At 47.7% G+C, this 17,048-nt stretch overlaps 1 protein-coding gene across 10 annotated transcripts in view; it reads left to right on the forward strand.

Moving 5' to 3' along the window:
• sv (paired box protein shaven) overlaps positions 1-16,525 on the forward strand; it is a 199,451-nt gene extending 182,926 nt beyond the window's left edge. For 4 of the 10 annotated variants that reach the window (XM_076370608.1, XM_076370610.1, XM_031978474.2 and 1 more), the window contains 7 exons: positions 2,477-2,733; positions 7,042-7,127; positions 7,650-7,959; positions 9,442-9,540; positions 10,379-10,609; positions 11,272-11,367; positions 12,662-16,525. In XM_076370608.1, coding sequence (XP_076226723.1) covers positions 2,477-2,733; positions 7,042-7,127; positions 7,650-7,959; positions 9,442-9,540; positions 10,379-10,609; positions 11,272-11,367; positions 12,662-12,891 — 1,309 coding nt within the window. In that variant the 3' untranslated portion in view covers positions 12,892-16,525. Of the gene's footprint in view, positions 1-2,476; positions 2,734-7,041; positions 7,128-7,649; positions 7,960-9,441; positions 9,541-10,378; positions 10,610-11,271; positions 11,379-12,661 lie in introns of all 10 variants that reach the window. The other 6 variants (XM_076370609.1, XM_076370613.1, XM_076370611.1 and 3 more) reach the window with 6 other exon arrangements.
• Positions 16,526-17,048: the final 523 nt, after the last annotated feature.

Below are 17,048 nucleotides of genomic sequence, written 5' to 3' on the forward strand. Positions count from 1 at the left end.
ACTTGATGGTGGGATTAACGAAGCTCCAATGGGCAGAACGTTCCATCGTGATACCCCGGTAGAACAACGATTTAGGATCCTCGGTATCCAACCACCCCAGAGTCTAACCCTGATAAGGATCGTTGCTAATTGTTGCGAATTGGCGAAGGTGGCGAACGAACCAGGGAGATTGGGCAACAGGTGTCATCTGATTGATCGCCGTAGCTCGCACCCCCACGATTACCTAGCCCGCAAACACATCCACGACAGAAACGAAGGACTTAACGTCGATCCGTTACGCGCCGGCTCGTCGCGATGAGAAATCACTCGCCCATTCTACGTACGTAAAATTCATCGAAGAGTTACCACCGAGACCACTAAATCCCGAAAAACGGGGTGGTACACGCTGCAGTTGAAAAATTTCTGGTCGCCGATTTCCATTAACCTGTCACGCAGAGAAAAACGGATTGTCTCGTCAATAGGGTTGACTACAATTTCCATTAATTCTTCATTTGCCTGTTAATTTAATCGATTCTCCAATCGTGCGACTAGAAACACGTAATTCATTTCTGTAATTCAGTATCTTTACACTCCAACAGAATTTCATTCAAGAATACCCAACAATGTATGAAAAATGATAAAAGCGGAGTTATTTATATCTATTCACACTAATGGATTTTAGAAGATCCGTCGTGAACTTCCAAACATCCTCTCAAACCTTATTCATCTAACGAACTTCCATTCACAAAATCATTCCTACACGTAATTAAATATTACACTGTATACATGTGTAGGTCCGGAATAATATACAGAAATATAGAAAACTCTAACAAATAACTACGCCTATTAATAACAAAACAAATAATGTCTAAATATAAGGAACTACATACTAGCGACATACTAAAACACCACACAACATACTGCCACGAAGTCAAACGCACGACTCCCTCTTCCCAGACTCTCTTTCCGACATTCGCACTCAAAATCATTCTCACCCCTACAATCATTCTCACTCGCACTTTCCACGAACCCTCAAACACAGCCCTTCACACCTGAACTGGAAACCTTGTGACGTTTAGTCCACTTTCCCTCGACCGTGAGGCTTTCCTCTTTTATCGTCCTTCGCTCGTACTCATTCCCGCATTCACGCTTCTTAAAAATATCTTAAAATCCTAAGTACTATAATATTCATCTTCATTCCGTGATCACAATCATCCTTCGACTCGCTCACTCTCCTCAAAGAGAGTTTTACGCGTTGGTAGCGGTACCCGAGAACTTCCGAACGTGCTCGTAGGGCGTAGCCGGCGGTCATCGTCGCCTCTCGGCGCTCAGTGCCGGCATCTTCCGCGTCGCGTAGTATGTAGTAACTCGCACGCGGCGAGATTAACAACGCCACTGTGAATATTCGCCGGGATAATTGATACCAACGTCGGCCCGGCTGACCATTGAAACCACACGCACAATATATCACGGATAATAAGCAGTCGGTGCGCGGCCGGATGGCGGCTTAAAGGAGCGACGGAGACAGAGGGGGATGGGCGCGGAACTTCGTTATAGCCGGCCGATGTCCGCGGACTCCTCGATGCGATTATGATATGCGACCGTTCCGCAGAGTCACGCGGCTATTCTATATCGAAGGCGGACGCACACCGGCCGGCTTCGCCGTAACAATGGCGAACGACACACGCTCCTACCGTACACACGCACGAGCGAGTACATCCCAAGAGTGCTGATGCGTGCTCGAGTTCGCGTCTTGAGTGCCGCGGAACCCGGTAACCGGCGTTGCCCGCGCAGAATGATCGTGCGCGAACTGACCCGCGTAATCTTAATTAATCATCCAGGCCCCCTGACTCGGGATCGGTATTTGATAACTTCCAGTCATCCTTGGGAAAGTCGGAAGAGGTTGGGAATTGACTTTGAGACTGGAAGGTTTTTGCGTTGAACATTCTACGAGAGAAGTTCTTTTTCAATGACAACTCAGAAGATTTTATTGTGGAAGATTTTTTCACAACTTTCGTGCATTAGGTAGAATCCAAGGAAGTTATCGGTGTTCTAGGATGTTTCTTTTCGTTTGCCGAGCGCCACATTAATTCATGTTATCGAGACCTTTACAATGTCGAGGTTATACGTCCAAGTAGAATGTGTACACTAATAAATTTAAATTTATGTAAGAATACATTATAGTGGAGACCACTTAATGCTGGACCTCAGGCAGTTAATGTTCTTAAGATGCGTTCATTGCCAAACGAGTGTTGTTGCTGATTTCGATGGAATTAGCATAACCAGCGCATCAGTTTTCTGATGCACCTGTGTTATTTATAACGGAAACTTATAATTTGAGAACATTTTTATGGTATCCTTCGCGTTATTATCGTATACGTGATATAACGAATTAAGGAGTTGCCCTGTAAGATTTCCTCTTGCACACGATACAATGCATCCACAGTGATCGATCTTCATTTGATCAACTTTCTACGGCCGATTCAATTGTCCGTAGGATCGTGAGGAACAAAGCGGCGGAGAAGGCGAAACACGCGCATCAGCAACAGCAGGCGCAGCAGCAGCAAGGTCAGCAACAAGGTCAGCCAGGATCAGGTGGTTCCGTGTCGGTGATAGCCCATGCACCTGCAACTGCGACGGGTCATCCGGCTGCAACCGCTCCCAACGCTTACAGCATCAGCGGCATCCTGGGAATCCCGGCTCACCATCAGGATCCCAACGGCAACAGCATCAAGAGAAAACGCACCGAAGACGGTGAGTCATTGAATTCTTCGTGTCGATGATCCCTCGACCCCCGTGATATAGGGCTCCTCTGCGGATCACAGACGACGACTCCCGCGATCGGAGAATCACCGGATTGTTCGTATCGCTCGAAAACGTGTTTACGCTCGAAAACGGGGGACACACGGAGAAGAGAAAAAAAAAGAAGGAACTGCTCCGTGGCGCTTATATAAACCGGAGATCGGATCGCAACGTATCGCGGCTACATTTCACTTACAATAGTTAGGCGGCGTTATATAAAGCGAGGCAAGAAACAAGATATCACTTGTTGGATCGGCTCGGTCACAGCCGAGTAAATCGGCACGAGTTTCGCCCGGGTTCGCGCGGCAGAGGATCAGGAACAATGGGGAAGTTGAACCGTTCCGTGGCGGAATCGCGTCTCCGACCGGTCGTCCCGTTGAATTTCTGAGATCTTATTGTCTCGGGATTTTCGTCTTATTTAACACGGGACAAAGGGCCCGGTAGACGATTATCTTACCCCGGGTGAAAGATCCGACGATCAATTGCGAACAACGGTGTTGCTCGAACGCAGTTTCAACCGGTGGTTGGCTTATCGGAGCGTTATTACGGGCAGGGTAAACAGTTTCTAATCTGATTCAAAGGAGAACTTATCTGGCCGATCATCTTGTTTGCCAGCAATCGAGCCAACGAGTCCGCAGTGTCGCGGCGATTCGGCCAAGATTAGCCGCACACGCGGCAAGGTTATCAGTCAAATGTCGCACGGCACGTGCCGCGATTCATTCTGCTGTCATTGCGTGAATAACGCGGCCCGAAATATTCCCGACACGTGCCGCATACACGTGACCGAAGCAGCCTCGAACGAGCGAGTAGCTTCGGAGCTACGTCTCCTACGCCGAACCTGCGCCAATTGGCTATTAATTCCTCGAGGTGCGAATGGGTCAGCAACGAAGGGATCTCTTTTTTGTTCCAACCGAATCGAATTTCTCCGATCCCTCCACCTTTGTTCTTGGATCGTGATTCCCTGACCCATAACTAGTCAGTACTTCGTAACCTATTCTTTCACACAAGTTCCAGACAATTGAAGAGAATTAGTTGGAATTAAACATAAAGTTTGGTGTGTTGATTTTATAACTATATGATTAGTTATCCTTTTGAGAAAAGTCAATATATTAGCGAATCCTTATGGTTGGCTGCTTACATAGAACTTTTCCATAAAAATATTTTGAACATTTTAAAAACTCCTCATTCATAAAGCCTCGAATATAATTTCTTCATAGTCGGATTCAACGTAGAGTTACAACGTGCTTCTGATTTGCCTGTATCAAGCACCAACCCCACCTCCTGATTAGAAGGGTAGTTTCGTAAATAACTCGGATTAGCAATTCTTGTTCTATTTTCGCACAAAAGATTCCTCCTCAATGAGTTGCGGAATGCTCGATTCTTGGATTAATTCTGTTCAAGGGCACTTTTAACCCCTTCATCCGTCTGCACCCTTCGTGGTATGTAGTATAAGTGCGTTACATAGGGAAAAAAAGGAGCGGAATATCGATCCGCTGGATATGTCCTGTGGTTTTCTACGATTCGCGACGGGGTTTTTCCTTTTTCTGAAATTTTTGTTCGGTCCGGCTACAATATATTACACGTCCACCGCAGGCCAGAGTCATCGGCTCGCTCGTTGAAATTCCAGCCGGTTAAAAGGTGCTCGCCGGATACATCGATGATCTCCCAGGAGGACAGGGAGACTAATGTGTCGTTGGGTCGGGATAGGAGCCGCTGTGGTCTGTGAAGTTTATAATCTAATACGCGTACCCTCCGCGGCCGCAAAACACTGAATGCTCTCGCCGCGAACGCGACCACTTTTGCGACCGCATATCGCCGCTCTCATAATCCGATTATATCGAATTACTCGTGTACCATCGGCACCGCTCTACTCGCCACGTACGAATCGATACACCTCTCGACACGAAACGCGTCCATGGGACTCTTTGATCGAGGACACGCGAACGATCCGGGGAGCTATAAGCGCTCCGCGGAATCGTCGCTTTTTTCCGAAATTCATAGGAATCCGGACCACTGTTGGAACGACGCAAAACTGTTAATAGGTGGAGCTTCATATTTATATTGTCTTTAAGTTTAATCTTATTGCTTCAGCCTCGGGAAACTTCAGTTGTGATTGATATAAATGGTAAGCTGTTCGGGATAATACCTTGGTTCTTCGTTTTTATGTGAAATCATTTGAGAATCCGAGGAATTTGTGCTTGAAATCACTTCAATTTTGAATTACAGATGTGTTCCTTTTTCTTTATTGTGAAATTTATAATCGAAGTGATTTGCAAGATTTTAAAAAAGAATATACTTTCAGTATGTTATTTGATAGTTAAACGCATGTAGTCGAATGTTTTGCGTTGAGTAATCCATTGCTTCCGGGAAAGAAAGTTCTATGTTTGTGTCGTCCAGCTACAGAATATTAGATATGAATTCGTTAAGAAACATCTTAAAAAATCACTGACCATCCCCGATGTCGATGCGTTTCGGAAAGTACTCAAGACATCCTAGAATCGAAGAATCCCCGGGGCTTATTACGAATTTACGAACAACCTCTCGAGGGAAGCATTGCAATCTATCGGGGCTGTTTGTTGTCGCGTTACATCTGCGCGCTTTTGCCCCTATGCGGAATCCAAAAGGCCGACGTGTCCCACCCTATATTCGTGCACGGTAGGGGACGCAACACCGGGACCAGATTCACCCCAGAGTCCATTATTACCCGTGTATTGTATTGCTTAACATTGACTCAATTGCTTTCGAATAACGCGGACGCTCGGTAGCCGGCGCGCGTGTACGCTTTTGCCCTCGCGGGGCATCAATCGAATTATTCGATTTACTGCTCTTTTCGTGGGGAGAAACGCTGACCTTCCTTCCGCCATAACTCAACCTCTGTCAAATCTGTCAAGGACCAGTGACTGTTGTATCGCAGAAACTACAAGAATTTGCATTAGACAGCACAACGCGCTCAAAGCATGCCGAATTTATAGACCTCTCCGCGATTCCGCCCCAATCGATTTCTCTCATAACGTTCCCTCATCGTCTCTTCCACTCGAGCCAATCCATTTCCATTGACCTATTATGTACCTACTCCCTCGTAACACAGATTTTTCATAGTATCCGACAAAATAAACGATCGAAAAATTCCACTTAAAGTCCGCTCGAATTAATCAACCCTACCTGCACCGGCAACCAATTCCAATTCTTACCTATTAAACGAATTCCCGAACGCGTCCTAAACTCTAATGAAATCTGCGCCGGCCGCCGTTACACGAGAACCAGCGCCCGGCGAGGTTAGCTACCAGAGAGCACGATTAACTCGGCCGATCGAATCGTAAAATTCAAGCAAGTTCATGGAAGCCAACGGGTACCGGTGTGCCGTGTTTGAAACGGGCGGCGGCGGCGGAGGGATGAAGGTGAGGGTGGCGGCAGCCGGGGGGGTTTATAGCGGTCCAGGAACAAACCCTGCCGGTCGAATGGTCGGGACCGTCGACCGGCCGGACAATCACAACTGGACAGGGAGGTTTAACGAGCCCTATGCTAGGTACTCCACCCATCTACCCTCGGATGGTCATTTAATTATTCGAGATACCCGAACGTTGGGCCATCTACCCCCACCCCGAACGTTCGTCCGTTTCTCCCTCCTGCCACCCTTCTCTCGGCTGGAAACGTTGGTCAGTTTCATCCTTCCCCGGTCCGACCACCCCCGCGGCCGGCCACTAAAAGGGTATAGCGGTGACCGTCCTTCCAACCCCCTCGCCTCGCGTTCTCTGACAACCCCTACTACCCGGCCGAACGTACCGACACTCGTCCCACGTGCTTGTTTCTATATTAAACCGCTGGGATGGCCGGGAGATAATAAAGACATATAATGGAATCGAAATTGTTTCTCTATCTATCAATGCCATACACACCGTCTACGGCCGCGGCGTACCGCCCGCAACCCGGTTCAACCCGTCCGCCCCGACAGATTCAATTTAGGTTTCGTCCGGCCACGTTTAATTTGTGTCTTGATTCGTGGGTAACACGCGGCCATAGACGGCCACGTATGCCCCACCGGCGCAGATAGCGACGATCGCGCTGGGAGATGCTCCGCCGACCGCTCGTTCCTTTCCGTTCACCCCCCACCCCCGTGTCGTCGATTATCCTTTGCCACGATACTTCTCGTACACGGGTGTTCGGTTTGATTACGCGGCACCCCGGCGGGAGGGTAACGGGTCGCTTTCGTTGTATCGCGGAGGCTGAAGATCCTACTACACAGTGGTAATATGATTGCAGACGACAACCGAGACCTGAATGATCATCCCGAGGACGACCTGAAGAGGCAGAGGAGCAACTACAATGGCGACCAATTGTACTCGAATGTGAGTATCCGAGAATGCGGTAATTGGGAACGCATGCTGCCGGTACTTTGTTTCTTTGCGGACTGTATACCACTTTGGTTACCAAAGACTCAATGAAATATATAAATCTGTCTTGCTTATTTTACTATAGACTTGAATTGAGAAGAAAAATCTAGTTATTCCAGTGGTAGATTGAACATTTGTAGCCAGTTTATTTAAACGACTAGCCATATGAGACTAACATTTTGCAACTATCGCCGCCTAGCACTAGAATTTGAGTCTAGTCGCATTGAGATCTGAAAGAACGGATCACAATTGCCATGTATCCAATTTAAAACCAACAAGATGAACAATCTACCAAGGTACCGTACAACACCTAAATCTAGCATAATATTCAACGAATCTCCCTGAAAAAAGACAAGACTAATCGAAGAAAAATTCGTGAAAGCCAGTAGCTAAGTCAATCATAGCCGTTCCCCGTGAACAAGTAGCCCGTTCTCCGGGCACTCGAACTTTGCCTCAAGCATCCGCCTTCTGTTACAGCTGTGGTCGAGTAAATGGAGCATCAAGGACGAGCACAAACTCCTGAGCGAGCTAGGCGGCGGAGGCGGTGGTGCGACCGCGGGCACGAACGGCGCTGGGACCGGTGGAGGCGGCGGCGGCGGTGGTGGCGGCGGTGGTGGCGGCGGAGGTGGCGGAGGTGGCGGCGGCGGAGGTTACTACGAACACGGAGGATTCCCCGGGAACGCGATTGCCACCTCCGCCGAGCTGTACGACTCCCTGGGCACCATCAGCACGATGACGCAGGCGCAAACGCCCCATCTCTACACCCCGCCCATAGGGGGCACCATAGGTGAGCGGCCGATCCCTCTCTATCTCTCTGTTTCTACTCTCTCTCTTTTCGACCCTCCTGCACCCTCCTTTCTGTCAACCCCTCCTATCGCACAGAAATCCCCGGACAGTGTGTGCACCACAACCTCTTGTATATAATGCCCCGTGTACCAAGGCTCCTTTCGCGTCGACCCACCAAACCACCATCGTCTGTCTCTATCCTTCTAGCCCCCACCAATGACCCACACACCACCACCACCACCACCAACACCACCACCCCTTTCTCACCGTTCTCTAATTCCTTCTCCCCGCCGTTTTCTCCACCTCTTCTCTCATCCGTCCCTCCACCCTGTACGCTTATTATTGCGGCTTACGTCTTGCTTTGCATACCCATATCGGCTAAATACATGGCTTTAATAATGCATGAGCTGTGCTGAGCAGCGACAACGGTGCCAGAAGAGGTGGCGGAACACACCACTCCGCCTGGTGGTAGTCTCTCGGTCTTTTCAGCTTCGGGAGTGTATGTCTCTTACCTCGCGGTCTCTCCACCCCCTACCACCCACTTACCCCACTATACAGCCCGTCTTTCGGTTCACTCGGACCACTTTCGCTTCAGACACCCGCAATCCCTGCGTAGACTGGCGGTTAGGGTATCCCTTTACTTTTCTGTTTCTTTTTTCTTCTCGTCTCTTCTTTAATCTTTGGTCTCTCATACTTGTTCTGTGAATTTCACGGTTTCTCAAACTTTCTTTGTTTTTCCACCCTTTATCTTTCTCTGTCTCTCTATTTCTCTGTATCTCTCTCTCTCTCTCTCTCTCCCTCTCTCTCTCTCTCTCTCTCTCTCTGTCCGTTCTATCGTCTATCCTTGAGTCGTTTAACGGCGAAGCGATCAACGGCGGAACGTAGAAGGAAAGACGCAACTCACACCAGAAAGAGAGTATCGATGCGCGTACATGCACGGTCGCGTACGTAACCATACACACACGCAGCGGGGAACTTTCTCCGGCGCGCACGTGTTGCGAGCAACTCGCTCACGCCGCACCGCGAGTTCTTTTCGTTCGGTGCTTCCCGGAATGGACGAACCGAGGCGTGTAACGGCCGCTTCATCTCATGAAATTCAATCGGGATCTTCGGCTGGGATCGAAGAATTTTTGAAGGACGGCGCGGCCCGGGCCAAGTCGATTCCACGGCTTGCTGGCTCTCCCCGTTAATATGTACGAGCCGGGCCGTTCCGATGCCGAGATTCTTGATCGAGTTCGCGAGGGCCGAACACCCTGCTATAGAAGTTCGTGAAAGACCCAATAACAACAATCCCAATTCCCTCTGTCGACGAACAGAGTCGATAGAGGGTTTACGAGGAATTCGGTGAATCGTTCGGTGGATCGTTCGTAAGAAATTTCGCGTCGGTAGCTTGATAGAGGTTTCCATTGGTCGATGTTCCGCCTTGATCGCCAGCCAACGATACGAGAATCGCAATAACGGAGAAATGGGGATCCCTTAATAGCAGGTGGTACTTTGACGCCGCTCGCGCCACTGACGATGCAAGAACTAAAATTGAGCCAAACATTGGACGGGGCTAACATGTCTCCTTACCACACCAGCGGTGAGTTCGCCACCTCTTTAGTTTTCTTACGGTAGCAAGACCCGGTCACACTTGCGCCTTGTCGCCCGATACGATTCAATGCCTCGGATAACGTGAACATCCAAACTAATCCAGTTGCCGATCAGTGTGCACTGACCTACACATGCATTCCGTGAAGCAAAAGATATGTGTACAAACCCGAACACCAAACAAAATCCACAAATCCAAAGAAGTTCAAGATCAGCAAAATATATTTCATAGTTCATTCATATTCCTAATTTCATATACGAAAATTCAAAAATATAAAACAGAAACAGCTTCCATTTAGAATGTCACTTCCTAGCATCTCACGAAGAAATCAAATGTGACAGATCCTCAAGAAAAGGAATTCTCATCCCAACTCCTACGGAAGACTAAAATAATCCGAGACACTATTGTGCCCGATATCCTCGCTTAGCTTCTCACCACAAATCATTCGACATCCTTCGTCTCCGATCCTCCCTCAAACGTAATATTCCTCGGACGAACGTTACGAATCCGCAAACAAAAAGGGAAATCTTCCTCCTACGATTCTAGAAAGCCTAGAACATAATTGCCCCCATTATCCCTGTTGAAAGAATCGCATGTAGGTAATTACGGTCAGGTGAAGCAACTCTCCAAAGAAAAAGTCCGGCGTCGCGTGTCGTTGAGTTTCACCGACGGACAAATTCCATGTGCGACCGTTCACCCCTCCGCCATCCCCGTTCCACCGTTCCAACCACCAAATCCTGAGAAAAATTTAATTAAGCTTTAGACGTAAGGCGCTGATCGTTAGCTAGTGCTTGACTCGAATGTCGTGTTGTGTTGTGCATGGCCATAGCAGAGAGCAGTACCGTCGCAGTGTCGTATGTGGGGGTGGGGGCCGGTGGGGGCGAGCAAAGTCCCCCGATTTCGTTGCAGAACGAGACAAACGCCACCCCCGCGGCCCCAAACACCCCCGGAGGCGATCCCGGACTGACGGTCTTGCAGCCGCCAGTTTCTCAGCCCCAGGTAGCGTCTGCGATACCACCGTACTCCACGATGCTCCCCAGTTTCGGACATTACGCCACCGGTGAGTACCGAACAGACACACACCCCCTGTATCATCTAAGTATCGCACAGCCGACCCTCGTACCACGGGGTAAGAGCAGCTTGTGACCTTCTGCGGGACCGTTCCACGCAAAGGGTAAGTCAGAGCCCTATCCGACGGCGCCTGACTTACCAGCTTCGCAGCTAGGCTGAGAGCCGTGTGTAGATAAACGCAAGCTGTTGCTTGCTGACGAGATCGTTTTCTTTTTTTTCAATTTTCATTTGTTCGGTGATAATCGTTTTGTGAAGTGTCGGAGACATTGAAGAAGGTGGTTTGTAAGTTTGTATAGACGTAAAGAAGGTTTGAATTATTCTGCAGTTATTTAATTATCCTTTGGATTTCTATGAAATCTGTTGTATCATTGTAAGAAGTTATCGGTTATTACGAGAAAGATAAATTGAGTTGTTGATTTTGGGAAACTGTTAATGCTATCGGCACCTATGTAAATGAAGAAAAATTGTAACTGTATGAGCCACCTTTATTCAACACCCCGTGTATCAAGCTCCTTGAGGTTCAATTGACAGAAAAAGACGAATCCATTGAATGCCGCAGTTAAGTTGCGATAAACTCGAGCCACACTTTCTAACTTCGTGACTGGTCGGAGATATCCGATTCTAACGTTCCTATTATTGCTATTTGTTTAGGTGGTGGTGACTACGCGTACAGCGCGGCATACTCGCAATACTCGAGTGCGCCGTACAGCGGCTACGGTTATGGAGCAGCGACAAGCGGGTTGCTCAGTAAGTAAACAGTGAGTATGAGTGCCGATTAGATTAGGGTCAAGCGAAATGTCAAGTGTTAACTCATTGATAGGCCACGCGAGTCGAGTCGAGTCGAGTCGAGTCGAGTCGAATCGTACCGAACCGAACCGAACCGAACGAAACGGATCCGTGTCGATCGTTGACGCCGATAAGCGGCGGTCGGCCGTCAGATAACGAAACTTCCGATAGGATCGGATCGAACTTTCTAAAACTGAAGAAACCCAGCCCGGTATTTCATTAGGTTTCGAGACAGCCGGGGATAAGATCGGCGCCGCAAAAAGCTCGCGGAATCGCGGACAGGCCGGTTTTCATGCGGCCCACAATGCTCGCCTTTCATAATGGAGGATTGCAGCTACTCTCGTAGATCGCGATACCTCCGGGTGAAATGCATTCGGTGCATAAGAATGAACGGAATAATAAACAATTTTTTATCGGACACGCGATACGTTACCGGCTCGTTCCTTGTGCGTGACGTAACGGCGCTCGTTGCACTCGACACCGGTGGAACCGAAGTTTCGCAGCCGCGAGTTTAACTTTTCCCCTTTCTACACCGCGATTTCGCAACCGCGCGAATACGTTGCCGAGTCGATCCAAAAATAGTTTCGGCCTGGAAAAATTGAAATTGTACCGTGAGCGTTGGAGCTAATAGTCGAAAACGAAATTGGAGTTATGTCGCGACATAGAAGACTCGAGGTAGACATCGGGCTGAAGATTTTTCAACGGAACAGAGTTCCTCTTGTATTAACGTACAAGCATAATGGATCTATAAATTACTGTCTACATCTGATTATTCGCTTTCATAGAAAGTGCGTTTGCCATTCAACTTTCGTGATCGTAAAATATAATTAAGAGGAAAACATGCAAATCGCTTCATAAATAGTAGCTGATGCGGTAGCAGTGAATCCTTTTACCTTCTTCGAAAGCAGAACATTATGCTCTAAATTTCCTCGCGAAATAGATTTCTGTATTCTTCGATTCTCCCAAGTATTCTTACGTCGAATATTATCGCTGTTTTAAATTTCAATCTTCCCAACAGTGGAACTCGGTTGCCAAGAATAAGAATAACTATAATACACCTCAGCCAGATGTTGATGTTCCGCGCAGTCGAAAGGTTAACAGTTCCCAGAAAACAAACATGGCTATCCAGTTCACCGTGCAATTTCAATGCTGCAACCGGTTACGAAACAACATAGTACGCGTACAGTTAAAAACGCGAACACCGTGTGCAATGGCTGGTCAGGTGATTAAAGGGTATCGCGCGGTGTTGTTGCAGACTCCACGTACTATTACTGTAACGGGGACACGCTGGCGTCTTCCCACAACAATTCGCAACAGGGCGGCGGATGTAACAACGGTGGGCCAGACAACAGCACGAACGTGGCTAGTCGCTCGCCTTTGGCAGCAACCAGGGCGAGCAGCGGCGCTAGCGCTGCCTCGCCGACCGGAAGTGCGTGCACGAAGCCGGATCACACTTCCACGCCGACGGACCTTTATCTGGCCTGATTGATCGATGGTACAGGAGACCAGCTCCGGGCAGAGTGTTCTCCTGGAGTGGGAGCAGCAACCAGCGACGATGGACGCCATATCACGAGGAGCCACGCTGAATTCAAGCAATGATCTCTTTTCCTTTTTCCACCGGCTCGGAGAACGGATTCTAACTATCCGATCGATATTGGGGAATACGATCGGAAACGATGTCCGACACATTAAAGCGATTTCAAGCGGAGACCAGAGGGGACTGTCAAAAATCGGCCGACGGCCAGACACTGGTGCGCGCCCGACCGAGTTCCTCGCACGATCGTCCACACGGAAGCTGTAAATCTAAAAATTGTCGAATCCGGATGTTGAAAACATTTGTCGAAAGATGACAATCGAATCCCGAGAGAGATAGAGACTTGGACAAGTTGTTTCACTTGACAATGGATATCGGACGATTATAAAACGACTGTGGCGCGCGACCAAGCACGACACTCAGTGGATGACGATGACGATCGTGTGCGGAGTACTGTTGACGTCAGGAGCATCGAGATCGTGGACATTGTCGGGAATAATGGCAATCGTTGTCAGCAGCTGCGCTGGATGAACTCGCAAGTTCGCGACGTCGACGACGTAACCGAACAATCCGTATGCGAGCGGCAACGGCTCGAAGTGTCTGGCCAGCGGCCAGGGCTAGAAGAACAACGCTGTCGAGTCGCGCGGTTGGTACCGCAGTCTTCACCCGCGGCTTGCGACGGTGCCGGTACTCCGTAGAGTGCGCGTAAACCGTAGGTAGTTTAATTTAACGATCCTCAGTTAGAATAATTCCAAGAGTCGGTCGTCCCTCCAAATATGCCCGAGCATTCCGATGAACGGTTTCCCCGGCGACGGGACCGGAAACGCTGTAAAGAGGAAAAAGTAACGAACGAATACGCGGTCGGGCACATTTGTCATCGGCGGCGTTTTAGGACGTGTACATATATACATATATAAAATTGAAAAAAATTCATATATATATAAATATATAAATATATAAATAATACATATACTCGCGTAAACGGACAGAGTCAACTGCCGGAGGCGATGGCACGTTCTTTCTCCTAAATAAGCACGACGACTCCGATCCCCATCCCCCTTTTACCCCTGAACCCCGTGTCCCATCCAGGAACGACATAGAGTATATGGTAGAGACGTAATCGATAAGTTTATTGAGATTTTTAAATCAGGAATCGACGGAACGATCATTAACTGTTAAGGATATTATATATATTTTTTGTAGAAACCAAAGACCACAGACACCGATTGCCGAATACGAGGGTTGCGTGCGTCGCGTAGCTTTAGGCGAGTGCACAGTTTTTAATGGCGGTTTCGAGCGACACGTTTTTTTGGGAAACCAGGCCTTGAACGGCAGCGAGAGCGTTTTGCGTGTCGCTAGTTTAACGTTCCCGACAACTCTATCACGAGTCTCATCGAATATCTTCGACGTTGCATTTTGAAAATCTAAGATGTTCAATCCGCGGCAGTCGAATAAAAATTGTACAAACGTTGTCCAGTCGAATCGCGGTGAAACAAAAATGTGACCGTGTTTCTCTAATACAATAATGGTTACGATGCAGCAGGCGTTGCACGCTGCGTATAACTGAGAAGTTCCATTCGCGTAACTAATGTATAAATAGCGTAACGACAACAGTAGGAAATGTGTGTATTAGTTGCGCGTATGTGGCGATGGAAATGCGCAAGAAAAAGCGCAGCGTGCGAGGCGTAGCTCGAGCCGAAACGGTACTTTAAATACATGCGATTCGCAAAACGCTCCCGCCAGTTCGAGTCCGAATGAACGCTCCGCGAGCGAGCGACGCGCTGGATCGACGAGTCGAAAACAATGAACGAATTTAAATTTGTAATCGAGAAAGCGTGAAAGACGAAAACCGAGCCGAGTGCAAGACGATCGGTTCGCATCGAGATTAATGACGCGCGAAAAGAACCGCAAAAAGTGCTTCCCACTAGCCGGAACCTATGCGCATTCGGATCGCAAATCATCCGTGAATATTCGCGAACTCGTGACAAACTTTTTCCTTTCGGGTCCGTCTTTGAAATGGCAAAACAAAAAAAGAAATGTAAAACAAGAAAGATCCGAGCAACGGACAGTTACCTGACGGGCTAATCATCGCCTCTTCCCGCGTTCCGTCCAACGCCTCCGTGCTGTTCTCCGGAAGTCGCGTTGCTTCCGGCTTCGCGTCGTGCGGAACGCTCGAAAGAGGCAAAAAACTAGCCGCGAAACCATAATTAACGTCCGGCAACGGCGCACTTTAATGAGAAGTTACGTGCTCGCAATTTCTCGATGATTAACGGGCGAAAATGTTAATTTGTAACCTTAATAAGGAAATTTACGCGCGAGCGTTCGAGCCGCTCGAACCCGTGTGTTCGTGCCGATAGATTCTCGCTCGCTTTAAAATTCGATGATGCCCGTTTTTCTCTTCCTTCTTTTTTTTTTTCTTTGTTTTAAACGCGTATTTATTTATCGATCCGTTTTCGATGTAATTTAACTCGGTCCGTTTTCTTTTTTAAGTTGTCAATGCAAGCAGTGCAATCTATACCGTCGACAAACGACGGTTTTAATTAACGATTTTCATAATCATCGCAGTGAATTAGAAGCACCCGTCGTCGCGCGCCGAGGAGATTATCAATGGATCGCGTCTCGCTTGAGAAATTCACCGTGAAATGGGTTTCCTAGCTGGCATCACAGTTATCTCATAATTAATGAATTATTTTCGAGCGCATCCCGCGTGAACGATAACAGTTCGCTCGAAATTCCTTGTTGTTATATTTATTTTAACCGTGATTTTTTTAGTCGAGCTTCTTTTTTTAGTCGCGTATTATTTATTCGCACGCCGTTCACCGATCACCCGGTACTGGAACTTTCACGTTTCCGATATCGTTCGGCCCACTTCGAGATTATTCGAACGATCGAGAAAAGATGTAACAATTACGTACGTCGATCCGAAGCGTGCTCGCAACGGTTCTCCAGGTCGTTCTTCGATCCGGGCGTCAGATCAACGTGGAACCATTGAAGATCATTGATTTCTCGGAATCGTGGACGACGAAATGTTTTGCCGCTTACTCCGAAAATTGCAATCGTCGCGTGTTTCTTACCCTTCTCTCGTGAGGACGAAGGATTGACAGCCGCGATCTCACATCACCGATCAATTGCCGATTCAAAAATTATTGTCGTGTCGCGGAGAAACGTACGCGGGAAATATGGTGGCATGGAGAGCGACGTGTGAGGAAGAGAATCGAGCGAGAGCGAAAGAGATGGAAAATCGCGATCCTGTCAAATCATCGAGTCTGCGAAATCCGAATTTCGATAATCGCAGTGCGACCACCTTTCGAAACCGAGAGAAGAGTGGTTGTTCTCGTTCGAATGGTGTTAAACGATCAACGACCGACCGGATCACACGCGATCTGACGTTCCCAGTGCGATCTCTAGTTGTCGGGATTGTAATTTTGACTAATGCGTACTTTCACATTGTTACTCTATTACTATTATCATAACGATGATTATTATTCTATTTGATATTATCGCTATTTTCATTATTATCACACGATTATTATTATTATTATTATTATTATTCTAATTATTATTATATTATTATTATCATCATTATTATTATATTATTATTTAATTGCCTTTATTATTTATTAATTGTAACGACGACATATGTGTAATAAGTTTTGCCAAAGAAACCCATTGAGAGAGCAATATCGCAGTGAAACGTTTCCGAGCCTCCATAGGATGGGGCCGGTGATTTCTTCTTTCTTTATTTTTTTTTCCTTTTTTTTTTAATGAAGCGTAATGAGGGACAGCAGGACGATGTAACGTCGACTTGTAAAATGGAAACTAATGCATCGTCACGAATGGAACTGAAGCACTTTTCGCGCAGCATTCAAACGAAGGGGATGCTATCACCACCACCTCCCCTACCCCTATACACACGTACACACACGGACACACACTCACACTCACACACAACCTTTGAAACGGTTACGAATCACATGTGAAATCGAGACTTCGGCTTGGATGCTGCGCCCCGCGGACTTTTTTAATCGAGATAACAAACATGTTTCCGTCTATTATATTTCCCTTTCATTTCGTACACGTGTGATATTCTTGTTCCGTGCGCCGCTCT

The sequence above is a fragment of the Nomia melanderi genome, chromosome 9 (assembly GCF_051020985.1).
Source record: "Nomia melanderi isolate GNS246 chromosome 9, iyNomMela1, whole genome shotgun sequence".
Classification (NCBI taxonomy): Eukaryota; Metazoa; Arthropoda; class Insecta; order Hymenoptera; family Halictidae; genus Nomia; species Nomia melanderi.